At 39.8% G+C, this 27877-nt stretch overlaps 1 protein-coding gene across 3 annotated transcripts in view; it reads left to right on the top strand.

Moving 5' to 3' along the window:
* Positions 1-16325, top strand: part of OLA1 (Obg like ATPase 1) — a 94245-nt gene extending 77920 nt beyond the window's left edge. For all 3 annotated transcript variants that reach the window (XM_066322794.1, XM_066322795.1, XM_066322796.1), the window contains 4 exons: positions 8784-8924; positions 9615-9711; positions 11780-11902; positions 15803-16325. In XM_066322794.1, coding sequence (XP_066178891.1) covers positions 8784-8924; positions 9615-9711; positions 11780-11902; positions 15803-15904 — 463 coding nt within the window. In that variant the 3' untranslated portion in view covers positions 15905-16325. The remainder of the gene's footprint in view (positions 1-8783; positions 8925-9614; positions 9712-11779; positions 11903-15802) is intronic.
* The last annotated feature ends 11552 nt before the right edge of the window (positions 16326-27877 follow it).

Below are 27877 nucleotides of genomic sequence, written 5' to 3' on the forward strand. Positions count from 1 at the left end.
TGCCAGTAGGTGCTACAGTGACAGTGTAGCACAACTTTCCTTACTGTTTGGGTCATAATAGATTTTTTTGGTTTGATACCAATTTATTATTGGTTTCAATTGCCTCAGTGGGGACCATAATTTGGGTGGAGATATTGCTACAGTCTTGAAATTTAGATCAGAAATGAATGTTATAGAAATTAATTTTAAGATCTCTGTTCTTCATGAATGATGTCTCTTACAAATGTTTAAAATAGGGTTATCTTGACTGACTTTTTGTTAGATTATATGAATTGTATAATGTACAGAAAAATCTTTTCTTACTGGGAGCTCTCTGTCTATATATATATCAGCAGAGAAAGTCATCCTGAATTATTTTACTTCCTTGTCTTTCTACCATCTTGATATTTTAAAATTCAAAGTGGTTGTGAGCCATAAACTTTATTTTTCTGTTATGCATGCTTTAATTCTCCTAGATACAGAAATATTTTGTCCATTAACTACTGTCTGTACTTGCTTTATAGGTTCATGTTCTCTGGTATTATTTCTTTCACAGCTCCCACATCATGCAAATCAAAAAAGTTTCATGTCAGTTAAGCCAGGTCTTTATATGAAATATGTTCAAAAGGGGTTGATCATGCCTATAAATTTGTCAGTGAAGCATTGTGTCCTCATGTGTTTTTAGCATACTATTGAACAGCTAGTGTCTCTGAGTAGCTCTCTAGACTGGGTAAGCTGAGAAGCTGAGAACCCTCTGCTACTACCATATTATGTTAGTTTGTTAACAGAACTGTATCTTGAGGGCATAAAGAGCTTTGATAGGGATTTTCAGAATATTGCCTTGATTTTTGAAATTCCAGTGTTTAAAAAACAGTGTTTTCTGCCTGGAAGAATCCATTTATAAGTGATCTCATATGGGATAATTTTTACTCAGGAGTCCTGCCATTTATAAGCATTCTTCAGTAATAAATAACAGAACTCCTGATTGAACCTGGCTCCCATGGCATTGGTGGTTTTTGGGTGATAGACTAACTTAAGACATCCCATCCTTAGAAGCATTCATCTGTTCTGCAGCACCCTGTTATATTGGCACAGCCAATTCTGAGGATATGTGGGCAAATGAACTGGTCCATCTTAAAAGGCAATGGCTGGAGAGGGGGGTTATGGAAGAACTAAATTCTCCCTCCAAAAAGCTGCTTTTTTACTGGATTATTTTTGTTGGTGAACAGCTTGAGTGTGCCTACAGGGAGTGCTGGTAGGGGTCCGGCTCCATGTGCTGCAGCTGGAAGTAGAAAAGCAAGTGCAACATCTGGACAAGTAAGGAATGGGATGAGAAGCTCATGTCCAGGTTCTGAAAATATTTCTTTAAAGTCTGGGATGCAACTTGAATAAAAGTTGAATAGTAGATGCAGTGCTGAATAGTAGGTGCAAGTAGTAGTCACCTCATCTAACGAATGATTTTGCAGAATTTTTGGGAATTTAAGATAATGGCCATGATAGAAATCAAGGCTTTGGAAGAACTTGTTTTGACACATGAAGCAGAGAACCTGAGATTACTTACATTTCAAAGGATAACGTTAAGGAATTGTAAACCCATCTATAATAAATGTCACATGACAGTGATGGTCAGGAACCTCTGTGATTCTTTTTTGATACAGTATAAGTTGAAATTACAGTGAAGTCTAAAAATGTGAAATCTGCATCTGGTAGAATGAGATACTTCATGTACCCATTCTGTCCTAAGTTTCCTGTGATTATGGGATGTGTGGCAAGTCCCTAAAAGGTAAAGAATTTTAAGGGCTCTTCCACTTCCTCTTTCGAGGCTCAAGTCAATGTGTGTTAGGAGGTGGGAGTGATACCGAACATGTGAGATAGGTTCTCCATGTTGGCCTCTTGTAAGGTTCAGGTGGGTGCAGTGACTAAATACTGGAGGTGATATGGACTTTGGACTATGGGAAGGTATTGAGGAGCTTAAAACATTCAGGATGTGCAGGATATAAATGTAGTACTGGGTTGGTCAAGCTCTTGTCCTGAGGGGCTGAGAGGAGACTCTTGGCCAGAGAGTAGTAGCCCAGTGTGTAGAGGCAGTGCTTTTGTTCTGAACTGTTACTAGAAAGCATTTGCAGGTGAGGGCTGGGAAAGGGCTTTTTGAAATTGAAGGATTGCTGTGGTTTATCTGGCCAGCTGGGAACAGTGAATAAAAAAAACAAAAACCTATAAGCTCTGCTGATGATTTAAGACATGGTTGCCAAGGTCTGTAACAGGTACTCTCAAACCTTCTGTAGATTTGTCAGCCGAAGAAACTTAACATGGTGAGGAAGAAGGTACCTTTTTACTCCTTAATCTTTTCCTCTTTAGTTATCCTTTCTCCTTCTAGAAGAAAGGGATAGTCAGAGAAAAGCAGGAAACAATAATGAGTTAGAGCACGGTGCTCCAATACAGCGGAGTGACAACCACCTGTGCTTTCCTCCTCTTCTTCACTTCTGCCACAGACCATTTCTGTGATACAGAGTCATTATATACATTTGTTCTGTTATTTTTACCATCCCATCCTTCATTAATTGTAGAAAGCTTACTGAAGCTGTGACTGTTTCTGATGTCTGTAAGGATACATATACATCTCATCCTCATCTGTGCACAGCACTGAGAACAGTGGGACCTGATCTTTGTGGAGTCTGTGCACGCTACCAGAACAGAATGGAAGGACATCACCTAGGCACTGTGTCATGCAGTACTGGTGCTTAGGTGGATTAGGTCGTCTTCTCCCATCCCGCCAAATCAACTAAATCTAGTGCTTGTGACAGTTTTGGGATGTGTTAAAAGAAACAATTCTAGCCTAATTCACCATCATTTTAGATAATTTGTGGTTTCATCTGAAACCTTCAAAAGACAAAAGAAATCCACAGAGCGGAGAGAAGAAACAAGATCTTTTTAAGTCAATGATTTTTACTGTAATTTCAAGAAAAATGTTGAAACAAATCAACAACTTTTAATCCCCTAAGAGTACTCCAGTTGTCTTCACAAATTAACTTTGAAAGTTCATTACTTGTCTAGATTTTCAGATGAGTCTAATATTTTGTTTGTGGTTAATTTCATGGTCTTGCATATAGTGAAAAGATATACTGCATATTGGGATTTTTATTAAGCCTTTAAAGGTTTCAGTACCTTACGACGTTCTCATAAACAAGATAGGAAATATTGGCTAGATGGAATCTACTGAAAGTTGAATGTGCAAGACTGGTTGGAGGATAATACACAGAGCATGGTAATCAGTGGTATACTTTAGAAACAAAGAATATCTCATTATGTGATCTGCAGAAGCAGCTACTGGTTGAATACTGTTATGTATTTCCAGTAGTGAGCTAGATGGTGAGCACTCTTGTTAAATCTCTGGATGACCCCCAATCTAGGAAATGTCCATGTATGTGTAGAACAAAAATAGAACTTAGGAGCATCTCAAGAAATAGAATAAATTGCTAGGAAGAAGTAGCTGCAATGCAACTCCAGAGAAGGATTTTATACAGGAATAATTAACTATGCAAACATAGTATTAAGAATAGCTAGTCAAATGGGGTCATGCAGTAAGTTATAACCTGAGCATGAGATAATGTTGCAGTGCTATCACAAAAAAAGCAAATGCTAGACTAGGTTTAATAAACAGTAAAACCACCTGAATAATAAGTTAATCCTCTAGCTATTTTTAATGTTTGCAAGATATTATTATTGAAAGCTCTGAGAAGTGCATCGAGTACTGTGTGTTTTCAGAAACTTTTAGACCAGTTGAAGAGAGTCCAAACAAAATGGTTCAAAATTAGAAGTAGTATACAGCTTGCCAAGGAATGCTCAAAATAAAAACTACCTAAAATTTTTAAGATATAAATAGGGAGTTTATATTCTCAGTCCACAGCCTATAGGCTGAGTTTAACTAAAATAAAGGTGGCTTAAGCTCCACCTATGGAAAATTTAAACAATAAGGGAGCAAGCACTAAACAGATTGAGTTTAGAAGCCTTTTAAAATCAACATTGCCCAGAACTGCCAACAGGAAGAGCCTGTAGGAATTTCTAAGCCCTCTTGTTCCCATTCCTATCTGTGCATCTTTTTTTCAGCCTTTTGTAAATTTTGGTCATTTGGTTTGACCTTACCTACCTTTGTTTCTTTCCTTCTTGTGCTGCCTGGTATTTTCTTTTACCCAGCCATGCTCTTTTGTTTCTGCCATTTTCCACTCATAGTTCAGATGTAGAACAGAGAGAGAATTGTTTCTCTTCCATTAGTTAGATTTTTTTTTTTTTTTTTGGCCTTGCTTGTACAAAAGCGTACTTTCACAAATCACCTTTCTTCTCAGGGGTCAGTTTTTCAGATCATCTTGTCTTGCAGGTGTCCACTGAGCTTAAGCTTTCTCTGCAGCTTCTCTCTTCCATCACTACTTCAGATTTCTATCTGAACTGTGTCTGTTCCCAGCTGGATCTCTCATGTGAAACTCTCTCAAATATTGATTTGTAGGTAATGTACATTCTGCAACTTCTATACCTTTTTATTTTGGTTGGCTGCAGGTTTTGGTTTTTTCTGCCTCAGTAAGCATTGCCGTTTTAGCGCGAAGGCACCCCCTTCTGTACAACTCTTGTTTCTGGTGCTCTTGGCTTATTGGCCTTCTCAGTGGAGTGCCCTCATTTTTAAACCTTTCTCCAAGGTCTTCTGCATCCTGATTTAAGATCAGGAGTTAACTCTGGTAGTTGTTCTGATCCATCTGCACCTGAAGTCACTGGCACCTGTGGTTTACTAGATACTCTGATAATGTTGCTGATATTCCTTATGTCCTTATCAAACAACAGCCACAGTGGTCAGTGGAAATGAGCATCTGAATTCCTCCTCAGTGTTTTCGCTGATCAGAATTTTGAGAGCTGCCTTCTCTTGCAAGTTGATGAGGTCTGGTTTTGCACTTGCCTTGGTTTTGTTCTTGTGTCAGGCTTTTACACAGTCATAATATTCTTTTCTGCTTGCCATTACAGAATGAATGGATGTCTTGCTGTCTCTTGAGTCTATATTTTTTTCCAGAAAAGATATTTTGTCTGTTTTCTGGCATCAATCAGACTTCAAGTGAGGAACCTTTCTGTAGTTGCTGTTGGCACACTCCTCTCCACTGGGAAAGGAGGAACCAAGCTACCCCAGTGGGCAAAGTCTGTTGGATACTACAGAAATCCCACACTGTTACGCTGTTTTCCCTTAGTTTTTGGTTTACTTTGTTAAGAAGGGTTTTCATCTTGAGCAGTTCCTTGTTTCTTAAATAAGTTTCAGCTGTTAATCATGGTCATTGGTGCTGCCAGTTCTACTTTTTGGTTTTTTACTTTTCATTTTATTACATTTTAGTGTGCAGTGGTGGTTTTTAAGTGTCAAAAGTCTTCAAGCGTAAAATCCAATACTCTTCATTGTTCATTTTCAAGTATAGCATGAAATAATGGAGAGATACTCCAGGACTTGCTTATCTTAAAAAAAGGCCTGAAGTGAGTGTACTATTGCTGTTCTTTTACAGACATGTGTAATTTTCCTTGGAAAAATTATGTGCTCAAATAAAACAGATTTTGACATTAATTGTTACCATTTGTTAAGACCATTTTGTTCTGTTTGGCACACTTGGTTATCCCTAACAGGAAGGCAAATGTGCATCATTATTTTGTTGATTATTAGTTAAGCATTCTGCTTTGTAGAAAACGTGAATTTGAAATATATCAATATTTATATTTGATTGTCTACTTTTTTGTTTATTTTCTTTATTTTGATCACATTTAGGGGAGTTCCTTAGTACGTTTTAGTAATTCCTGTGACACTAAAAGTCACAAAAGTAAAAGACTCGGGCAGAGAACATGACTGTCTGTACAGAGTGGGATGCAGTACCTTATTCTTTTAGTGAGGCTGTAGCAGGTCTGATGTCAGTCACTTCAGAGACCTTTAGACCTCAGTGCTCATTTACTGCTAAAATGTACCAGCTCTGCTCCTGCATTATGAAGATCGTCTGTCAACACTTTGAGATATTCTCCTTTGTTATTAAGCTTGTGATGCTCTACACTGTCAGGTTTTTTGCCAATTATAGTTAAGGTACAATGGTGTATTCACTGGATCAAAGTCTCACACTGGCGGTAGAGGAATGATTTGTAAGTCTTTATTCATCTGAATCGTACAATAGAATACCTGAGGAATGCAAATAATCCCTCTAAGGACTCAATAGAAAAGCTGTTAAAATGACAGTCTAAGACTATTATTATTCTGAATTGGTGTTTTAGCCAAAGTAATTATTTCTTATCTTGTTGTTCCACAATAGTTCATAGTTTATTAGTTATGATGACCATATTTACCAAACAGAATTTGAATCCAATTTTTGACAGTACTTTCATGCTCATTTCACTTTTTCAAGTTTACACATTTCATTCCATCTTTCTTTACTTGGCACATTATTTAATGAGTCTAGAGACCAGTGTTAGATAATTCTTTAAAAAGACATCTATAAAGGATATATGCACATATGTTGAAGTACACTTAGGAATTATAGATTCATTTTGAGATACATTTTCTGTAAAACGTTCTCGTTTATAAGCTCTCAACTTCGATACCCAATTTGTTAGCCAAAATAAATAAGTTTACTACAAATGTTAGTTTTAGAAATGCTGTTAAATGTCAGATGTCACACTGAGAAACACATCTTAATTGTGATTTTCAGTTCAAATGTTTCTGAAGGCAATAGTGTTTCAGTATCAGTCCTGGATACCAGACCATGTTTTCACTGCATAACTGGAAGCAAGGAAAGATTAGTATAATGAGGATTGAAAAACATTGACGGGGTATTTACATAAGTAAATGATAGAAGACCAGCCTTATATGACAAACGTGTGAAAACTGTTGAGTGAACTTCTATATTCTTTGTCCCATCTAAAACCCTACTCAGTCGGCCATGCACTTAATCTCATAATAGCTCTGATCCCCTGCTATTTTCTTTGACAAATGTGTGTTGATGAACTTGTGGTTCAGTTCATTTTTTTCTGAAGTGACATTTGCATTGATTATTTAAAGGTTTGCAGGCCACAGTTTCAAAGCACTTTAGTATAATAGCAGCTAAAACCTTAGTCTAAATCTTGCAGATTAGCAAGACTAAGAAAAAGAACTCGGCAAGCATAAAGCCCTGTGCTGTATGGTGGGTGCTTCAGGTCTGAAACATCGCTGGCACCCAAAGTGCTGTGGTTTGTAATTTGATTGTTCATGTACAGGAAGTATTCCCATGGCTCCTGTGTTTGCTTGCTGGGGGCATAGAGCTGTCATTCCTAGCATTCATACCTGTTAAGAAATAGTGTCCTATTAACAGTAGTGAACTCCTCCCAGGTAATTTATAAATGTCTCCCTTAAACTTACAGTAAATACTTGCAGTCATGATCTAATGTTTAAAATTTTTTAAACACCATCTACTGCTCTATAAAGTTTTCACAAAATCACAGAATCCCTTCTGAGGTGGAAGGGCCCTACAAGGATCATTGAGTCCAACTCCTGACTGCACAGAACATTGCCAAGAGTCATATCATGTGCCTGACAGCATTGTCCATCTGGGTGAAGAAACTTGTTTGAACACTCAACCTTAACCTCACCTGACACAACTTCAGGCCATTCACTTGGGTTCTGTCACTGGTCACCAGAGAGAAGAGATCAGAGCTGCTCCTCCTCTCCCCCTCACAAGGAAACAGTAACTGCGCTGGGGTCTCCTCCAGGCTGAACAGACCCAGTGCCCTCAGCTGCTCCTCACACAGCTTTCCCTCAAGGCCCTTCACTATCTCTGTTACCCTCCTTTGGACACTCTCTAGGGACTTTACAACCTTCTTACATTGTGGCATCCAAAACTGCCCCCAGCTCTTGAGGTGAGGCTGCCCTAGAGCACTGTGGGACAATCAAATCCCTTGCCTGGCTGGCAATGCTGTACCTGGTGCCCCCCAGGACAGGGTTGGCCTTCCTGGCTGCCAGGAGGCTGCCACTTTTGTTAACTTCAGTAGGGTAATAAACACTCAAAAACTAACACCATAAGTTTGTAGCACTGGATTTGTTGTTTCATTCAACAACAACAACAAACTAAAAACAAACAAACAAAAAAACACCACCCGCAAACTATTGTAAACGCTGCAGTTATTGAAAATTAATAGTAATTTTTTTCTTTATTTAAAAATAATCATAGTATAGTAGCCAGAAGCTTTGTCCTGGGAGAGCTGTAGAAAGGTGGGAAAACCCAGTACAAACATGGTCCTGTATTGATCAGCTCTGGCATACTCCAATATGCCGAAAAAGCAGGTGCAGCTTGCTACATAGGAGTGTAGTGTTCTTTTCTATCTGCTAGTATCAGCAGTCTTAGCTACTGAGATACTTTTTTTATTTTTTTTTTATTAAAAAAAAAGTCAGAAAAAAATGAAAGCCCTCAATTTCACCACATTTGATAAATATAATTCTTGGAAGTACATTTTTTCTCTCAGAAACTTTTATTCACTTTTTAGATTGCAGGTATTTAACCTCTACCAAACACCTAGTTATTGCCCCAAATTATGCCTATTTCTGATAGATGAAATGCCAAACAGAAACCAAGAAACAGTGAAATGTTAATGGAGTACACCTGAAGCAATTGCTGCCTGTTAATGCCTTGACCTTGGAAAGCAATACACAAAAAGATGGCATCATAAATCCGTGCAATTCTTATGAATATGTATGTGCTACTTGATAATAATGAATGTGGTACAGCCATGCATGCACTACAAGATAATGTTGTGCCCTTTGTTGTCTACAGGTTGATAAAAATTAAAGAGTGGGTGGACAAGCACGACCCGGGTGCTTTGGTCATTCCTTTTAGTGGGGCCTTGGAACTCAAGTTGCAAGATATGAGTGCTGAGGAGAAACAGAAGTATCTGGAAGAGAACATGACACAAAGGTTAATTAGCATTCATTTTCCCTACACTTTATTATCAACTATTTCCTTGCAGTAATTTAATTGCTTGCGCTGATAGAATAATAAATGACAGAGTAATTACCATTATAAAGAGAGAATCTTCTCCTTTCTTTACCATGAGACAGAGTGAAAAGATTTATTTTAAATTAAGTTTTTAACTGTCATCTGTCATCTCTGTACAGTGTTTTAATTATAACATAGGTATTAGTTATGTATATTTTTGAGAAGGAACGATCACCAAAACTGTTTCGTCATCCATGGGGAATAAGGACAGTGGAGAAAATTTTGCCATAATTTTCTGAAGAACTATAATAAATTGTTTCAATATTGAATTTCAGTCAAACAGATACGCTTTCATGACCTGGAGTCCTGAAAATTACATGAGACAAGAGTGCTGCCTGATAGGGTGATTTATATTTATCCCATGTATCTGTAGCCTGCAAATAAACAAATCAAAATACTATCTGTATGATTTTGCAGTAAAAAAGTAGTTTTTCTCAAGAGAGTTCAAAGTGAAAGGCTACTGCAATTATTGTTCTGTTTAAAAGTAGACATGGTATCTTCAAAATATGTGATATCTTTCCACATAAATTGATTACTTGGCGCATTTAGCTGTTTTATGTGTATATGCTGAATGAATTGGATTCCTTCCCTCTTTTTTTTTTTTTTCAGTGCTTTAGCAAAGATCATTAAGGCTGGATATGCAGCACTCCAACTAGAATACTTTTTCACTGCAGGCCCAGATGAAGTGCGTGCATGGACCATCAGGGTAAGATTCATACTTATTCATCAGCTATATCCAGTTCCACACTATTGAATTCAGATTGATATCACTGACTTTGAAGTTTGTCATGGTGGCGGTTAGCTAGTCATTACAGATGAGGTTTTTGTCCAGGATAACTTTAATTATTTGTGAGCTGCTGAACAGTGAAAGTGGAGCTGCATTGATTGAGGCAGGTAACAATTGATTCTGCCTATTACATAGTCTGAATTTCTTCATCCTGTAGAATCTGTCTACCCTCCTCCTGTGGTCAGAGATAAGACGTACCAGTATTGTGCTTGCTTAATCTGTGTGACTGGGTTTGTCTGCAGTGAAATTGATGTTGCTTTTCATTTTGTATTCACTAAGTTTGTTTGGGTTGCGGATGGTTCATTCCTCCTGTGCTTTGCTGGGATTACATTTTCAGCAATAAAAGCAATATAACGTCATTATATTCCTCGTGGATACACAGTTGGGCTTCAGATCCTAAAATCAGTGTGCAGTAATTCAGATCTTTTACTGACTTTAGTATTTAGACCTAGTTTATTTTGTTAGTTCTAGATGTTTATCTGGGAACTTATGTAATGCCTAAAGTGATATTATGTATTTAAAATATTGATGTAGAATGGTTACAGCCAGAGACATCAACTAATTTATTCCCAGAGGACAGGAAGGGCTGAGCTGTAGTGGTTTGCCTTTGAATGTAAATATGTTGTAATATAAAGATCGATATTGAAAAAAATATTTCGGAATGTGTACCGTTGCAAACTCTTACCTTAAAAATTACAACAATGTCAACTTTTGGGGGTGCAGTTCAGTCTTTGAGCTTCTATTTTTTGCATCAGTTTATTTAGGGCTGTGGAATGAGTTTCAGTGCTGTATTTAATTTCATTCACTGGAATTAATTTGTTTCCATTAATCAACATAATTTCCTGTAAATTTATATTTTTAATAGTACTTCTGCAGATGTTTGTGTATGTGTTTTAGCACATTAAACTTATTTTTTTATAAGGATGTGTGGGGTTTTCTTAGCTTTTTCTTCTCATCTCTGTTTACATGATAACTGCTTGCTAAAATAATAGCAACCAAAATAATATAAAAGCAGGAGTTTTGTTGTTCTGATTCTTGCTATAGTTTTTAAAAGCACATTGTGAAATTCCACTGTTTTCAGTAGGAGAAGTGCTTGCTCTTTATTAGAAAATTTGAAAGCTGGTTTATCTTAAGACTGATTGTGAGTATCTTTGATTTAATGTGCAAAGATATTTAGTCAGGTAAGCATCAGTGAGTAGCCATATTAACCCAATACATCTTTTATTGTAAAAACTGTGCTTTACAGTGTCAGACTCCTTAGCACTTTAACATGCTTTATTAAGCAGCCTTTAGGTCACCATTATTGCTCAAATTTCTCTCCATGGTTGTATGTGCACAGAATGTATGTCCTTGTGATTTAAAGCATGCAGATATAATGCATTCTCCCCTATTGCATAAACTTAAATTATTGTGTAGTTGTCTGTGATTTTTTATGTTTTAGTGATTCGGTTGTTGATGTTTTGGTAAGAATACTCAGTTTATTCTATATCAAACTTGCTAAAATTATTCTGAAATAAAAACAAGCTAATGTGTACGGCTTGACATCCATATGTCATTTTTCATTGCAAACGTTGTTCACCATGAATGTTGTCTTTAATCGAAATGATTTGGATGGAAGTGGAAGTCTTCAGTAATTCAGATTTTAAAGTTATTTAAAAATCTTTATCTTCCTTACTTTCTGTGTAGAAAGCTAGAGGTCGAAGCAAATCTCACAACAAAACACAGTCATAGCTTCTAAAATCAATACTGCTGTTGATACCTATTAGGGAAAACAAAGCTGCTGGTCTTAATGTCGGTTGGTTTATCTGTGACGAAGGCACTGTCTGTGTCCCAGTATTGAGGATCACCCAGCTGCATGTGTGACATTTTAGCTGATATGAAAGAAAGTTTCAGCAGAACCTGAAAGCATATAAAAAAAGAGAAACCTCTTTCCTGCAATCAATCTTCTTAAATGCAATTAATTTTCTTCTGGTCTTTCCTTTGACAGAAAGGGACGAAGGCTCCTCAGGCAGCAGGGAAGATTCACACAGATTTTGAAAAGGGATTCATTATGGCTGAAGTAATGAAATATGAAGATTTTAAAGAAGGAGGTTCAGAGGCTGCTGTCAAGGTGAGCTCCTCATCTTTTTCTTCTCCCTCCAGATGTGCCGTTTTTTCCATTTCAAATCTGATTTTTCACTGGGAAAAAGTTCTTAATGTTAAGTGAATCTTCAGTCACCTCTAGCAACAGACCAAAATCCATTTTCATCTTTTACTTAAGAAAGAGTTCAAATGCACCAACTCACTGGACAGAAATGCAGCTATTTCAGTACCCAAGATATAACAGTGCATGGACTACATGTCAGCACCAAGACCAAACGTTGTGCTAATGTGTTGTGGTTTTTTCTCTCTCTTTACAGATTTGGGTTCAGAATTTAATAAGCTTTAAAACTGACTTGTTTTTGAGAAGTCATATTTTTAAGATGAGAGAGATTTTTTTAATAATTTCTAAAAGGAAACATGAAACAGAAAAATCTGTTTCTTCTAAAAATGTGTCATGTTGTTTTGAATAAAGGTATTAAAAATGTCAGATGCAAATGGTTAAGAAAATATTATACTATAAAGTTGTACCCTTTTCTCAGAACTAGTGGATTCCACTTCTAGACTCTGATAAGTGTAATTAGAATCTTAAAATTTACCATTTCTGTATTTTATTCAGTTGCCCTTTGATGTCTTACTCAAGAAATGCCATGCCTTACTTTGATCATTCAGGGTGGCTACTATGTGCTGAATAGACAGTAAAGATATTTAATGGAAAACTTTTTTCCGTGAGCCTATGCTTCTTTGTGATGACACTTGCATTGAGAAGAGTTTCATCTGCTTTCTCAACACTAGAGGGCAGAGACTGCTCGGGTGCCCAAAGTTGTGCCCTTTTAGAGCTGACAAATTATATCTGATTTGACGTTATTAAATATGAAATGAACTTGTACCTGGCAAAAAATGTCCTAAGGAAAGCTTTTCTTCTCTGTGTTGCTAATGCATTATTTTCTCCTTCTCTGAGCAGGAAAACTTACCTTTTTTTTTATACGCTTTTGATTTCTCATTTGGCATTTTTGACGTTTTCTTAAGATATGTATTTTATGAAATTGCAATTACAAAGCACATTAGTTTGATTTACTCAATCTCAGTATTTGAAGGTTCCTACACACAATAATGTGTTAAAGAATTTAAAAGGTTCAGCTTTATTGTTTGCTATTTGATAGCTTGAAAGGTATGCAAAACTGTGATTTCAAATTCAGCCTATTCTCAGTGGTATCACTAAGGAAGATCATACTGAGCAGCGGGACTTTAATAGGTTTGTTTGAACCCCAGGAAGTGAGGGAAAAAAATCCCATATAATTGGTTCGTTGTGGCATGTGAACTGCTTTATGAAAAGGGAAGTAGAGTTGCAGTTGTAAAGGGAAACCACAGCTATAAATAAATCTAATATTCTGCAGTCAGAAACCACTTTACGTAACAGATTGAAATTTTGCCACCATCAGTTTTTGATACTCAAATATGAGTGATTTCCCTGAGAGGCTGCATCAGTTAACGCCTATTAAATTAATCAGTATATTGCTTGTGTATTTTTATTTGCTTTTCACAATGTGAGATTCTAAAATTCAAACTTCCATGCTCAAATCATATTTAATGATTAAATTTTTTGTTGTTATGATGTAGCTGTAAAACCAGCAGATTTGCATTTGTTACTCAGTTTTAAAATCAAGGTTAGGGAAAAAACCTTGTTCTTAGAAGTAAAGGGTCATATTCCTCTGGTCTTTTCTAATTTGCATTTAATACAATGTTCCATGCCGTAGACATTACTAATTACTTTTATATTGCTGGTAAATTTCAAAATTGAATTTAGGCGCTTTTAGGAGTCATCTTAAATAACGGTGGTAATGGGAGTTGCTTGCTTTGTATGTTATCAAGTTGATCGATTTTTAAGTTTGATTTTGTGTGTGTTTAACACCAATACAGCATAACTAATTTAATGCCAGTGCTGTGAACTATACACTGAATAGCTCTGTGTGGGCTTTGTAGTCTACAGGGATATCACATTATTAGCAATCATATCTGCTTAGGCAAAGCTGGCTTCTACAGATGGCTGCTTTCAAGTGCAAATGAACTGGTTAGACGTGTCTTGTTTAATACATACTCAAGATTCACAAATGGGTATTGATTTTTTCAACCAGTGTTTCTGATAGCAATGGAAATGGATTAAATGGTCTCTAGAGAATTTAAAGGAACACTGTCACTTTTAATTAACTGTAAACTGGTAACAAAAATACACAAACTTACATTAGTATATCAAAATGTTTTTAATTAAAGAAGTCTATGCCACGTTGATAGTTTGCACTACTGTGCTAAAAAAATCTATTGTATTACTTTGTGGAGGACAGTTTTTTCTACAAATAATTGTGAGTAATAAGTGTTTTCAACTGTAAAATGTTTTTGTACCTGTGCCTGCAGCTTATGTTTTCTGATGATTTTTACAGCACTGTTTTATTAGTATTTATGCCATCAATTTGTCTAATTACTCTTGACTTTAGGCATTATTAGGATCTTCAAAGGAAAGAACTTGAAAGGAAACCTTTTACAGTTTAAACAGATTTCCAGGGGATAGAAATAGGAAAACTTTTGCAAAGTATTTCTTATGTATCAATAGTGTCATGTGGGGTAAGGTCAATTACTGTTTCAGTACATATTTATTGTCAGGGTTATCTTGGCTGCAGTTTTCCGTGGGCCAGCATGACTGGGAACCACATTTAAATGAGGAATGGCAGCAACAAGGTTATCAGGCTTCTAAATTTCTAGGCAGCAATATGGGGAAATGGGTTGCTTTACAGAGCAGGTTTTGTGAAAGAAAGGTGTCTAAGTTAACTGTGTACCATTAATCTGATCTGTTCTACAGCAACTAAGGTCATTAGTTAACAGCTTTCCTGTAATGGGATCTTAGCATGCCACCACTGTGATAGTGTCATTGAGAATAATGGCACAGTGAGGTCTTGCATGGAAGCACTTTCTCCTGCAAGAGAAAACTTCAAAACAGGAATGGTTATTGAACTAAAGCAGAAGCTCTCAACTTTTCCATATTGTAGACACTTTTCAAGATAAATGCTTCCACAGACCACCTCCCGCCCAGCCTGTCAGGCCTAATGCCACAGCCTCTGTAATACTGGGTTTAATTATCATGAGATAACAGTAGAAAAATATAATAATAAATTTTAATGCAGAAAGTACTGATATTTGATAGATTCCTTGCCTATTTTCTGCTCTCCTCAAGTACAGCATTTTAATAACGAATTTTCTTTTCATGTCTTTGGTTCATGTGCCTTTTCCTGTATCCTGGTTTCACAGCCTATCTGCTCTTCTATCTATCCTTCTGAAGCAAATGCCTTCTAAAGGAAATTTCTGACAGAAGAGCTGAGCCTGCATTTTGTGTTCCTCAGCCCTTCATTATGTGGGCGCAAGCAGGCAGGAGAGCCCCACTGGCAGCCCGAGTGAGGCACAGCTGTGGCTTTTGCAGAGTGTCCCCATGGTCAGTGGTGGCAGGACCCTCCTGTCCTGTGGCTTGGGCAGCCAGGGCACGGGCTGGTGCTGACTGCCCCTTCCAGCAATTCTGCTTTACGTTCCTGCCACCAGTGTTTGCCATCTGCAGGGTTTTCACATGAAGGAAAAGAAAGCCAAATTGAGAAAAAAAAAAAAATGGAGCTGTTTTAGTGTTCTTTATCTTGCCAGGCTCTACCACTATATAATGCAGGTGCCTTTTGAGCACTACAGAGCCAGTGGAGGCCAAATTACTTTTATCTGTATTTCATATGTATGTCAAACCAAGTAATGTCAAACTGAGGAATATTGTGACTGTCAAACTCTGAAGCTGAAGCATTACCATCCCTTTACCAAAATGTATTTAAATAATTGCCATTTGAAAGTACTGTAAAATGTCTAATAAATTAACTGATTTTCCTTTTGTCTGTTCTGTTCACAGGCTGCTGGAAAATACAGACAACAAGGCAGAAATTACGTAGTGGAGGATGGAGATATTATCTTCTTTAAATTTAATACACCTCAACAACCCAAGAAGAAATGAATATCAGATGTTGTTCGCTCAGAAATGAACTGTGCTGCTTCAAAAAGCATATGAATTTTTATTTGGAATTGGAATATCTGGAAACAAAAAGCATACAGTTTCTACCTAGGGAACCTCCCTTCCCCCCAGTGAAATTATTCCTGTTTGTTTTGAATTAAAATATGGCACCTCCAGCAAACATGCAAGTTCACTAAATGTGAACAGCTTTGCATTTCAAACGATTAAGACCCTACTCCAAATTGTAGAAGCTTTTCGGGAACCATATTACTCTCATGATACTTCATTAATCTCCATCATGTATGCCAAGCCTGACACGTTTGACAGTGAGGACAATGTGGCTTGCTCCTTTTTGAATCTACAGATAATGCATGTTTTACAGTACTCCAGATGTCTACACTCAATAAAACATTTGACAAAACCAGCCTTGGTGTGTTTGGGGATGTCTGTATTGACTGACTGTGGTGTGCTGAATGTGATACGGCACCTGGTGGATGCTGATTACAGAATTTTAAGACGTGTATGATACAGTAACTGGCAGCGTGGGGCAGCTGCAATTGTATCTTGAAAGTGAGTCTTTCATGGGAATCAGAAGATTAGGATGCCAATGATTTGTCTCAAAAAAGTTAATGAATTTGTAGATGGACGTTCACTGAAAGACGATACTAAGGATAATAATGATGGCAGCATAAATGATTTTTACTGGAGAGAGGAAGTATATGTAGAAAAATCATGTTATCTATGAGACTGAAGCTTTTTCATTCAAATAATTTTGAGGGAGTATTTCATTCTTGCCTTGAAATTAATAAATCAGGCTGGAGCAGTAGTAGCTGATGTTGTGCATTGTCCTCTCTAGTCTGGTTTTGAGGCCGGCGGAGAGTGACACAGAGTGAAGGAAGAGGTCACACTGTGCTGGGTGGGTTCTGCTGAAATGAGCTTGCAGCTGGGAGTACCTTTTTACCTCTTTATTTTTTAACTGTGAAGGAGAGCTGGTCACTCTGGGTAACAGAAAAATAAGGTGTTGGCAAAAATAAAACTAAGTGTTCTTTTAATGTGAGGCGTAGAACTGCCCTTTCTCACAGTATGTTTAGTGTGTTTTAAAGCAGCCTGGCTTTGTCTGAGTGCCCGTGTGCTGGGGGCTTCAGCTACAGGTTCAGTGGGGTCAAGGCTGGGAGAGATGATGTTGTTACCTGTGTCCTGTTGGTCTGCCAGGCCTCTTGTGTCATGGTGCTAAATTCCCCAGCTGTGAACTTTGAAAAGGCACCTTGCCACCAGCTCAGCCTTGCTGTGTGTAGGGTGCTGGGAGTGCAGGCCACATCCTGCTGTGAGACATTCTCTCAAGATGCCACCTTTGAGCATCACTGCTCATTTCTGGGAGAGTAAGACATGCTGCAGCCAGAGCCACAAGCCTCATTGTTGAAAAGTTGGCATCATGCCTTTAATTGCACCAAAGAGAAAGAGGGAGGGCGGGTGACTTCAACATGTAGTTGTTGATTTTGTTTTAAAGAGCATCTCCTTTTTCATGGTGGCAGGAGCAGGGACTGTATTGTAGAGCAGAGAAATTAAGGCTTCAGATGTTTTGGAATCCTTGAAATTCTCTTTTGTATCATCTCCCTGGTGCGGCTAGTATTTGTTCCTGGCATTATTTTGATGTTACATAATTGAGAAAAGATTAGAACCATCAAATCTTGTGTTAAAAGTCAAATCCAAAAGAAAACAGAGCCTACCTGTTTCTCTTGGAAGTCAGCAAGGTGCTAGTACCAGAGAAGGGCTCATGCTGGGTTTTAGACACAATGAAAGGTGAGTGAGAAGTGGAGTATATGTGCTGCTGAAAGAGAAGTAACCTCTTTACTGCACTAATACCCACTGAAACATGTTCTCTTGTCTTGGCTGAAATTTGTTCTGGTTTCCGAAATACTCCCATGGCCCTGAATTGTTTCTATTTCGTTGTGTGTACTCCATGATTTCTCCCTGTTCTAAAAATAAAAATAATTAAAAAGCAAACTAAGTTGTTTATGGTAGACAGGGTTCTTTGAAGTTACTACAGTATCCTGAATATAGAAAATGGACTTAAAATGGTTACCACATTTTAAAACATATATATTCTATGTTTTATGTTTCAGTTTATTAATTTGCCTGAAAAGTTATATCTTCAGCTGTTAAAGAGCTAGGTTCTTTTAACTACTGAAGCTAATAAATTATTCCAGAATAATCACAAATTTCATTAAAAGAAAGAATAATCTGATGATCTGTTATTTCTATCACCAGTGACTTGTGACAACTGCTGTGTTAAATATGTGCAGCCCGTGTTTCTCCTTAGTGAGTTTATGTATTCAAGATATACAACTCCTTAAAACTTGCAGATATATGTAGCAAATGTAAAGTACTCTTGTACTTAAATAGAATTGTGATTTAACTGAAGCTAAACACACATTATTTGTGCATTTCCACCTGCACAGGTTGCTCCAGGTGCAGCATATCCATCCTACTCACATTTGCTATTTAAGAAAGAAAACCATGAAATCTGTCTGCGCACTTTTTACTGTCATTGGTGGGGTGACAGTGGGTAGGAGACAAGTTGTTACTCCAGGTGGAGGATGAAAAGACATTGTAGGCACTGCTCTTCCAAAATACAGAACATAGGGAATTTTGCAAGGGAGGAGGAGTACTAAGCCTTCACTTGGCATTCCTCAGTGCCTAATAGCTGTGACACAGATGGCATGTTTCTGGGATTAAACAAAAACTAGTGGAACAGGGAAAAGGCTGCTATCAGTCTCCAAGCTACCAAGAGAGTGCCCTGAAGTGATGTGGAGGTGGCAGTGAAAGTGGCTGTGCCTGCACTGCCCCTCACGTTTACACTGTACATCTGGAGAGTGAAGCAGTTGGCTGGGGGACCTGGTGCTCCCATGGCATGTGTGAGGTGCTGCTTGGGCTGGTGGCAGGCTGGTCCTGTGAGGAGTTACAAGCGCAGTTTCCACTTCAGTAGGCAGTTTGCTCTAAGATACCCAAGGAGTATCCAGTTTGCCTGTTGTGAGAGTCCTGTGCACTGCAGAGCAGGCAGGGAGTGTGTGTGTGTGTGTGTGATGTGCTTGGGGACCCCAAGATACGACATTTAAAACCATTAAGAAGCATAAAAATCACAGAAATTTAATTTTTGAAGACTGTTTGTACCCATAGATACTTCATGTACAAGATACAGTTTTCTGTCCTAATAGGCATTTCCTAATAACACACAGGAAACAGAATTGGCCTTTCTGTGTGGATTAATGTATCGGATAAAATATAGAAGTACTGTCTTAACTTCATGTCTATTTTGTGCTTTTCTTGACCATGTCCAGCCCTGTAGAGATTGGTAGAATTGCCACAGTTGTTCTAAAGGACTGACTTTTCCTGAAGGATCCTTTCTTACCTTCTGCAGTTTTCTATCTGCCTTTTCTCTTTCCTCACCCAAGTTCACCCTGATCTCTTCCCAGCCCACACGGCCTGTGAAGAGCTGTGTGGCAGAATGCCTGCTTTGGAAACACTGTGCTGTAACCTGTATTTTCTTTCCCCCCTTTCCCACAGAACAGGCTGAGGTGGCAGCACTGCAGCTGAGGTGGCAGCACTGCAGCTGGGGTGGCTTTGCTGAGCACATCCTGGCACTTCATTGATGCTGTTGCCCCGTGGTGCCGGCTGTGGGCAGGGACAGCCCTGCTCTGGCCATGTGTGCCCAGGCTTCCAGCCCAGTGACTGCCCCCCTCCCTGCTCTGCTCCAGCAAGCTGGTAAATCACCCTTGTAGCTTCACAAACATCTGGGAGGTGTGTTCCTGGTGCAGTGTTTCATGTTCCTGTGACTGCCAGGCTTGTTCAAACTGCCCTTGCACAGCTCTGTTGGTCCTTACTGAGGTAGGGATGCTGTATGCTCCATTCCAATGGGTGGTTTAAACACCATTTATTCTACCAGCTGTAGGGTAGGACCATAACCTAGCTTTTTGAAAGATTAGTGTGTCTGGCAAAGTTTTCTGTTTGAACAATATTAGCTAATTTTTACCATTTCTCTCCACTCAACAAACTCAACTCACAGAGGATGAAGCAGGGAAAGTCATTAGAAATTTCTAATTGTTCAAAACTAATAAGCACTTCCTTTAGCTTTTACTCCCTCCATACTAATTCCGAATGTTTGATTACACTATTCCACAATTTCATTTCAATTAAAACAGGAAAACCACTGGAGGCTTAAAAAAAAAAAATCAAAGTAATAGTATTCATCATAGTATCCCTGTGGATTGAAATAGTGGTAGTGTGCTGGTTGACCTTAGAAAGTTTTAATGTAAATTTTGCATTTCAAGGCTGTCTTTGGAGCAGTTATTTCTTGGCTTCTGTGCACAGGTAGTGCCCATTCCAGATCCATGGGAATAGCCACGTGTGGTGCATATTGAGGAATGTTACATGTGGGTGCTTGCTGTCAGGAGCCAGGGCTGGGTCCGTGCTGCCATCAGAGCTGGCTGTGGCTCTGCACGGTTAATGCCTGCAGCGTTTTATTTTCTACATGCAAAATGTGTGTGCTCAGCACGGAAACTGATAAACCACACAGCAAATCAAATCTGCAGCTGTTGCAAGAGGGTGTGGGACGTGTAAGTTAACAGAGTTCGTGCACCTGAGTCTCAGAAAGGCAGTGCCTGGCAGCCTGGGGCTGGCTGAGCAGGAACGTGGGGGTTTCCTGCCCTTGGCAGCTCTGCTACTGTGGGAGGGGAAGGGCTTTGGCACTGCTGGGCCTGAGGCGTAGGAACTCTGCACAACAGGGGAGTTGAAAAGGCTTAGATTGGGTATGGGGACTTCTCCAAACACAGATAAGGGGCATACCAAGGGTTACTTTGGTAAGAGTAGGGATGGAAAAAGTACTGCTCTGTGTTGACCATGTTTTTGTCCACAGTGATGCAGGCCCAGCACTGGCTGCAGAGCCCCACCACAGGCAGCATCACCAGGCCTCGAGGTACTTGAGCCTGGAATCAAATGAGCTGAGGTAAATTGTTTTTCAGAAGGGCATGTAGGACAGAACAAGGGACAATGGCTTTAAACTGGAAGAGGTTGGGGTTAGATACTGGAAAAAAAATTTCACAGTGAGGGTGGTGAGGCAGCGGAAGCTGTGGATGCCTCATCCCTGGAAGTGTTCAAGGCTAGGCTGGGTGTGGCTTTGAGCAGCCTGGTGTAATGGAAGGTGTTTTGGTGATGGAACCTGCCCAAGACTGCGGGTTCAGATTTGATCTTTGAGGTCCCAGCCAACCCAGCCATTCTGTGATTTCATGAAATCCCTGCACTGTTTGTACCTCTGATACCAAGTTCTCTTGCTATATTTTGGTGTAATTATCACAGCAGCGTGCTAGGGGAGGGAGGAGGGTTTAGGAGGGCAATCTGGGAAACCCATTTGTGAGGACCTTCACCCCCATGGCCACGGCCTCAGAGGAGCTGCCTGCCCCCAAAGCACAACACAAAGTGAACACGACCAGCCCCAGGTTTGGTGCCTGCACTTGACAACAGAGTGAGTTGCATTGTGCAAAGGGGTTCATAGGGCTTGATTTATAGGAAACCTGTAGTAGTTTAAGGGCTAATAAAACTCTTGCTCAGTAACGAAGGCTGTTGCCCCTATAAAAGGGTTTGCAGGAGGAAGCCAGGGCAGTACAGGCTCTGAGGGAAGACCCTGCAGGCTGGCATGTGAACACTGCGGGGTCTGACCTCACCAGGGCACTGCAGCTGGTCCCAAGCACGGGCAGGGGGCATGGAGCTGGTGCTGCTGCTCTGGCCCAGGGCCAGAACTCCTTCCCTTCTCTTGTCCTGTGCTAGGAACATTCACCCAAGCTGTGCAAGGACAGAACTAGCTCAAACATGCTGCTGAGGGGACACCTTGTCAAATCTGTCAGCAAAAGATTCTTTGAAAAGCACATGCAAAACCCTCTGGTTGCTGAAGAGTTAAACTTCCCTCTAATATGAATCATGTGCGAAGTATCCAAATTTGGTTATAAATCCTGTTTAAGTTTCAAAGCACAAGCGTTATTGGAGGTAGCAATACTAACATCAAACAGCTTTGATAAGATCAACAAATTACTAAGTATAATTGTTTGTGCTGGGGTGTGTGCAAGGAGATAAATAACTCATAAATTAAATACCAGTGCCTGAGGGTGAGTCATTCATGGATTCAGAGCTGTCCTGACACTCACAAGCAAAAGTAATTTTCTCTTACTTCAGTAATTATGCATTTCAAGATATAAGATCAGCAATCAATGCTAGGTGTGCTTGCAGGTGGAAGAATACTTCAGCTATTGGAGTTTCCCATACACTGATTAACAAGAAAAGTCTGTTGCTTTTCTCTGTAGTGGGGAGTATTCAGACTGAGGTACACTTCTTCAAAAAGATAATGACTAATAAAAGGATTAAGAATACATTAAGGGTCAGATTTTGCTGTTATAAATTGACAGCATTCTCCTGGCTTCAACAGAGAGTACTAGTTTATATTAGCAGAAAATCTATCCCAAATTATTAAAGGAAATCAACAACCCCCCTGTGATAAGTGCTGTTAGTCATCCAGGCTAGTGCGTGCTTCAGAAAGGCACCTGGCACCTCGCTGGCTGCGCTGCAGCTCACGCGGGGTCATTAGAGCCCCTTCCTGACTTATTCATAAGACCCCATGAGGATCTTGGTCTAATCAGGGTTTTCCTAAGGACAGGGAATAGTAATGTAATCTGTTATTGTAACAACATCATCTTGATCTGCTTTTATTTACTAATGTTTTGCCAGCCATTAAATATTTTTCTGCTGAATTCAGGCAGAGATCACACTGAGAAATCATATTTTTGGAAATGTGGTGTAAATCTCACAGCAGCTCAACAATAGTTGCTGCTGGGATAAACTCCTAGCCTGCAGGAGACAATTGATGTATAACCTTACACCCTCCTGACCCATCGGATCTCAGACAGCCTAGACTTTGTCAGTCTGGAGTTCTGTCATGGGGGAAGAGTGGTGGGAATCCTCCTGGAGAAGGACTAGAAGCCTGTGACAGTCTTTGATGGGTTCTCTCAGTCCTCAGGAGTACTAATAGTGCATCAGTTTTCATCTACAGGTATATAGGAGAGATGGAGACACAGCTGGTTGATAGCTGTGTGTGTGACATACGTCATCTCCATTAAGTGATGCCATCTCCTTGTGACACCTCCGTCCCTTGCACACAGCCTGGCTTCTGAGTTTTCTGTGATCCCTACCAACCCAGCAGTGCAGTCACCTGGTGCTCAGGACCCTGTCACTGGGTAATAAGGACACTTCTGCTATTCTGCCACCTTTTATGTGCTGTGTTGCAGGAAACCCTTCACCTGGAGGAGGTTTGTGTCTAACAGCAGGTGCTGGTTTAGGATGCACTTGTGGAAAGTGTTAAAGGTCATCGCTGGCTTCACTGGCAGATGCCATTCTGAGAAAGAAAGAGAAATGCTTAATTTATATTTACTATTTGGGGAAAAAGCTGTAAGCATACCCTTTTATCCCAAAATAAAAATGAGTTAATGACTGGATTGTTTAGCCCATTGGGGTTGTCACTGTTTTCAATTACGTGCCATTCTGATGGGAGAGCACAGATTCTTAAGCTGAATGGAGATTTGTGCTCCAGCTATTTGTGCCTTTTAAAACATTTTCTTTACTACTTTAAGAGAAAACTGTAAAATGACAATAATGACATATTATTACAAGTAAATTACACTGTAAAATAGCATTAATATTGCAGTTGAAACCTAGAATTTGAAATAAGATGGAAATATTCATTTGCACAGAGCTTTTGTTCTTATCAAAAGCAATTTGGATTAGGAATGGGATTTACTTAGCGGCTGCACTCGCAGGCGAGCTAATGCTCAGTCACCTGGACTGAGCAGGCTGTCAGGCTCATCTGTCACGCCGCCACGGGAGCCGCAGGCACAGCCCAACACTCCCACAGAGCGCCCTGGGATCCTGGGGGAGCCGAGGTGCTCAAACACACCTCAGGAAGGTCTCACGCTCTGCCGGGCTGGGCACCAGGGCTCCCGTGGGAGAGGGTCAGCCTTGGGTTTGTTTCCACAGCAGAGGAGCTTCTGTACCACAGGACGTGAAACCCACTGCTCTCCCACCTAACGGAGATAGAATAATGGGAATTAGAAATTAATGAACCCAGAGTGGGTGCAGGGTAATAGTAATCGAGGACCTTGTGCTTAGGGAGAAGGCTGAGCAATTTAACACTCCATTTCAGGAAAATTGTCCCTTGAATTTGACAGCTCTGTTCTTTAGAGGTCAAGGGATTTGGGCCGTATTTTTCCTCCTCTCCATTCACAAATAGGAAACCATCAGACCCTGGAAGGGCCGCTTCCAATTCAGAGCAATTTCGAACTGGGGAGGATTGCAGGAGAGCCCCTTTGTAAGGGTATGTAGAAGGGATGGGGTATCAAACTGCATTTAATTGCTCTTTTTTGGGCTATGTTTGCATTAAAGTTGATTTGCCTTTCAAGTAAGACATGTTGTTGTCTATTTAACTAGGACCACCAGCAAGGCCCCATGAACACCCCATGGCAGTGGCTCTTAAATCTTCCCCTCTCTCAATGCTTCATCCCCAAATAGAATGGACCTCCCCTTCCTCACGCCTTGGGCTAGGGCAGCTGGCTCTCTAGGAGATCAGCCCACTGATGGTGACAGGATGAACAGGAATCCAATCACTTCTCTTGTTATAGCTTTCATTAACTTGTATTTGCATCAGCACAGAAAAAGAGAGTAATAAATCTAGAACTGATCTTTCAGGCAGCTTATGCTTGACATGACCCTTTCAGCCCTTGTTTTCTCTGCCCATCTAAATAGCACAAGGCAGGCACAAAATTTCCACCGGGGGAAATAGGTGGAGAGCCTCCTATATTTCTGTATTTCTTTGCAGCAGTGGTAAATCTCTATTATGTGTCTCTGCAGTAATTTTGCTGTGGAACAGAGGGAATGAAATGCAGGCGCTGAATCCTGTTGAGCGCTGCTCATGACCCTACACAGGTGATGTCTCTTGTAAACAGAAGATGGCAAAGAAGGCCAGAAAGTGCTTCTGGGATGCTGCTGCCATCCTGGCTGTGTAAGGTAAGCCCCAGGCAACTTTCCCTCTCCACTGGATAAACGGGACTGCAGGGAGGTGCAAGGTGCAGGCTGCTCCTGGTCCTGTAAACAGCTAATTCACTCCTGGCCTGCTGACACACACAGAGCAAGCTGGGAATAAACCATTGTATCCTTGTTGGATTTAGTCTTATTCAGTAATTCCTGCACTGTAAGAAAGTACATTTGGAAAGGGTGGAGAAGAAACTTGACCAGCAACCTCCTGTGGCTCTGTGCCAGTCCCCAACCCGGTGCCTGGGAGAGGAGCAGTGAGCACAGCACAGCTGTGCTCCATCCCTCCACCCTCTTCCATTTCTCCAGTGAGAAAGGGTGCTCTTGTGACAAATCAGGCATTGTTAACCTGTAACATTAGTTTTAGGATACAGGAGCACCTTGAAACTATGTCTGAGCCATTAAAAAAAACAATTAAAAGTACAAAAAATGAGGATGGCGAGGGGAGTCAAAGGGCGCGATCCCAAGGCTGCCTACAGCTCCCAAGGCAGCCCTGCCAGAGCTCAGACAGTGTCTGCTGTGGTGGCTCTGCCTCCCTCCCCTGCTTCTGGCATCAGCTTTAACCAGTGTCCTGTGTGCTCCGGATGGCGTTGTCCCAGTGACAGCAAATTGGCAAGGCTAAGTGGTGCTCAGCTTTGCTGCTGCTGTGCCACTGCTCCTGCAGGACTGGGAGTGTTTCTGATGGGAAAAAGACTTACTCTGGCAGTTTTGAAACATTTTTCAGTTCTTCCATCAGTTGTCATATAAGACAGGCTTGAAAAATGTGTTTAATCTCCGAAGTAAGCTCCTGGAATGGTTTGGAAGGGCATTGGCATTGCAGCAGGTCTGAGATGGGTATGTTCACTCTGAAATCAGTGGTTCTGTTTTCAAAGGCAGTGGAGGTCTAGTTGCAGGACTTGTATTTTAATGCTATGTCAGATTGTATCTTAGAAATCCTCGTGGATTATTTCTAGCAATCAGTAAGAATATGATATTTTATTCGTGTTTATATTTTATTTGTATTCCATTAGATGGTTTTTTATGTCGGACAAAATATCTTTAAATGCATTGGAAATCAAGTCATACACTGTCCCTGACAGTCACAGCGGGCACCTTCAAATAAGATAACTGTTTTCTTTCTGGGGCTCAACAACCAGCCCAGGAGGCCAAAGGCATTTTAGTGCTTGAGCCTTGCTGGGGGCCTGGCTGAGGACCTCAGTACCTGGTAAGCGTGTTGGTTCCCTTAGGAGTCCCCACCCAAGTGGGGTGTAGGAAGGAGTGTCCTTCATCTGATGGTATTAAATAGCCCAATCCCAAACCTCAACTAGTTAATCCATTATTTTGGGAAGTATCTCTAATAAGACAGATATTCAAAAGCACTTTGACAAAGCTACTTCATTGTAACAATGAGCAAATAAGAAAAAACAAGCATGAGAGGTCCTGAGATAGGAGAGAGAAGATGCTTTCTAGGTGTCCCATGTTAACAGAAGAGTTTTTATGCTTCATATCTGAAATAACCTAAAAGGAAGACCATATCTAGGGCCAGTTCTATTTTGGTTTTCAGGCAAATGCAATTTTAATCATAATGATCCCACTCTATCCAGCAAAACTACTCTGAGCTTGGAGTTACTGATGTGCCTATCTTTGCCTAAAGACAAATACATTTTTATAAGCAAATTAAGAGTAATCATGCCTTAAATCTGTGTTATCCCAGTTAGCTAAATTGGGGTTCAAGGGAACCTTTCTGGCCAGAATTAGAACAAATTTCTGTATCTTAGGTATCTAAATATTTTAATCAAATTTGTTATTTACCAGTGCTCCAGTGATGAGTGGGTATGTGGGAAGTGCAATGAAATATTAAATATTTGTGACATATTCTTGCATATTTAAAGATTGGAGGATTTTGTTTAGCAGCTGAGTTTATGAGCCTGCAATACCAACATTTATGCTTTCACTTCTTCATAAACCTATGAAACTTTTCAGGAAAGTTTTAATTACAGCATGTCAATGAACTATAAGGGAAAGGCTTATTTTGTGTATACCCTCTTTACCTGAGGTCCATAGTTAGACTCTACATTACAGCTTGTGGATCTCATGTGTTCAGTTGGTGCTTTTGATCATGCCACTCTTTGCACAAAGCTGAGAGAATTTCTGCTTCATAAAGAGGAAAATACAGACACGTTTTGATGTCTGTAGAAATGCATGTTTGCTCTTGTTTTTGAGGCAGAGGAACTTAGGGTTTAACATCTCTACAGTTCTTCTTAGGTTTCTGTGCCATCAAAGTTTCCAAGAAGGACTTAATGGGGAATAGAAATCATATGGTTGTGGTGGTGATGGTGTCCCTGATACATTTTCGTTTAAAGGTTGTACACTGATAAAAATAGTAAGTAACCCAGTCTACTCATAACCACTTCATCTTTAAGTTCATGCAAGTTTAGGGAGGTGTAAGTGACTAAAAGGATCAGTGGCTTAAGATTCACTGAGTGATACTGCAAATACAAGGACTGAAATACCAAAGGAGTAAAGGATATAAAGACCTTTGCCCATTACATCAAGAAAATGAAAAAGTTAGGAAGGGGGAGGGGGGGATTCCTGTGCTATATTTTTCAAGTACTACTCCAAAAGGGGTAACCAGCCCATTAGTATAGGTGCCAGGAAGCTGCTTTTGTGACATCTCACCAAACACACCTACTTTCACTGGACCATACAAAGATCAATCCTGTCTGAAAACCACCCATTACCTAAGACATCTAATTTATATTAGAAGCTCAGTAAAAGGCACTGTCTGGCCCCCAACCTTCACTGCCAGTGATAAAGAGGATGTTTTACACCATATGTGACACTTAATCAAAACCGATATTCTTTAACAAACCC

Source organism: Sylvia atricapilla, chromosome 7, assembly GCF_009819655.1.
Source record: "Sylvia atricapilla isolate bSylAtr1 chromosome 7, bSylAtr1.pri, whole genome shotgun sequence".
NCBI classification, from domain to species: domain Eukaryota; kingdom Metazoa; phylum Chordata; class Aves; order Passeriformes; family Sylviidae; genus Sylvia; species Sylvia atricapilla.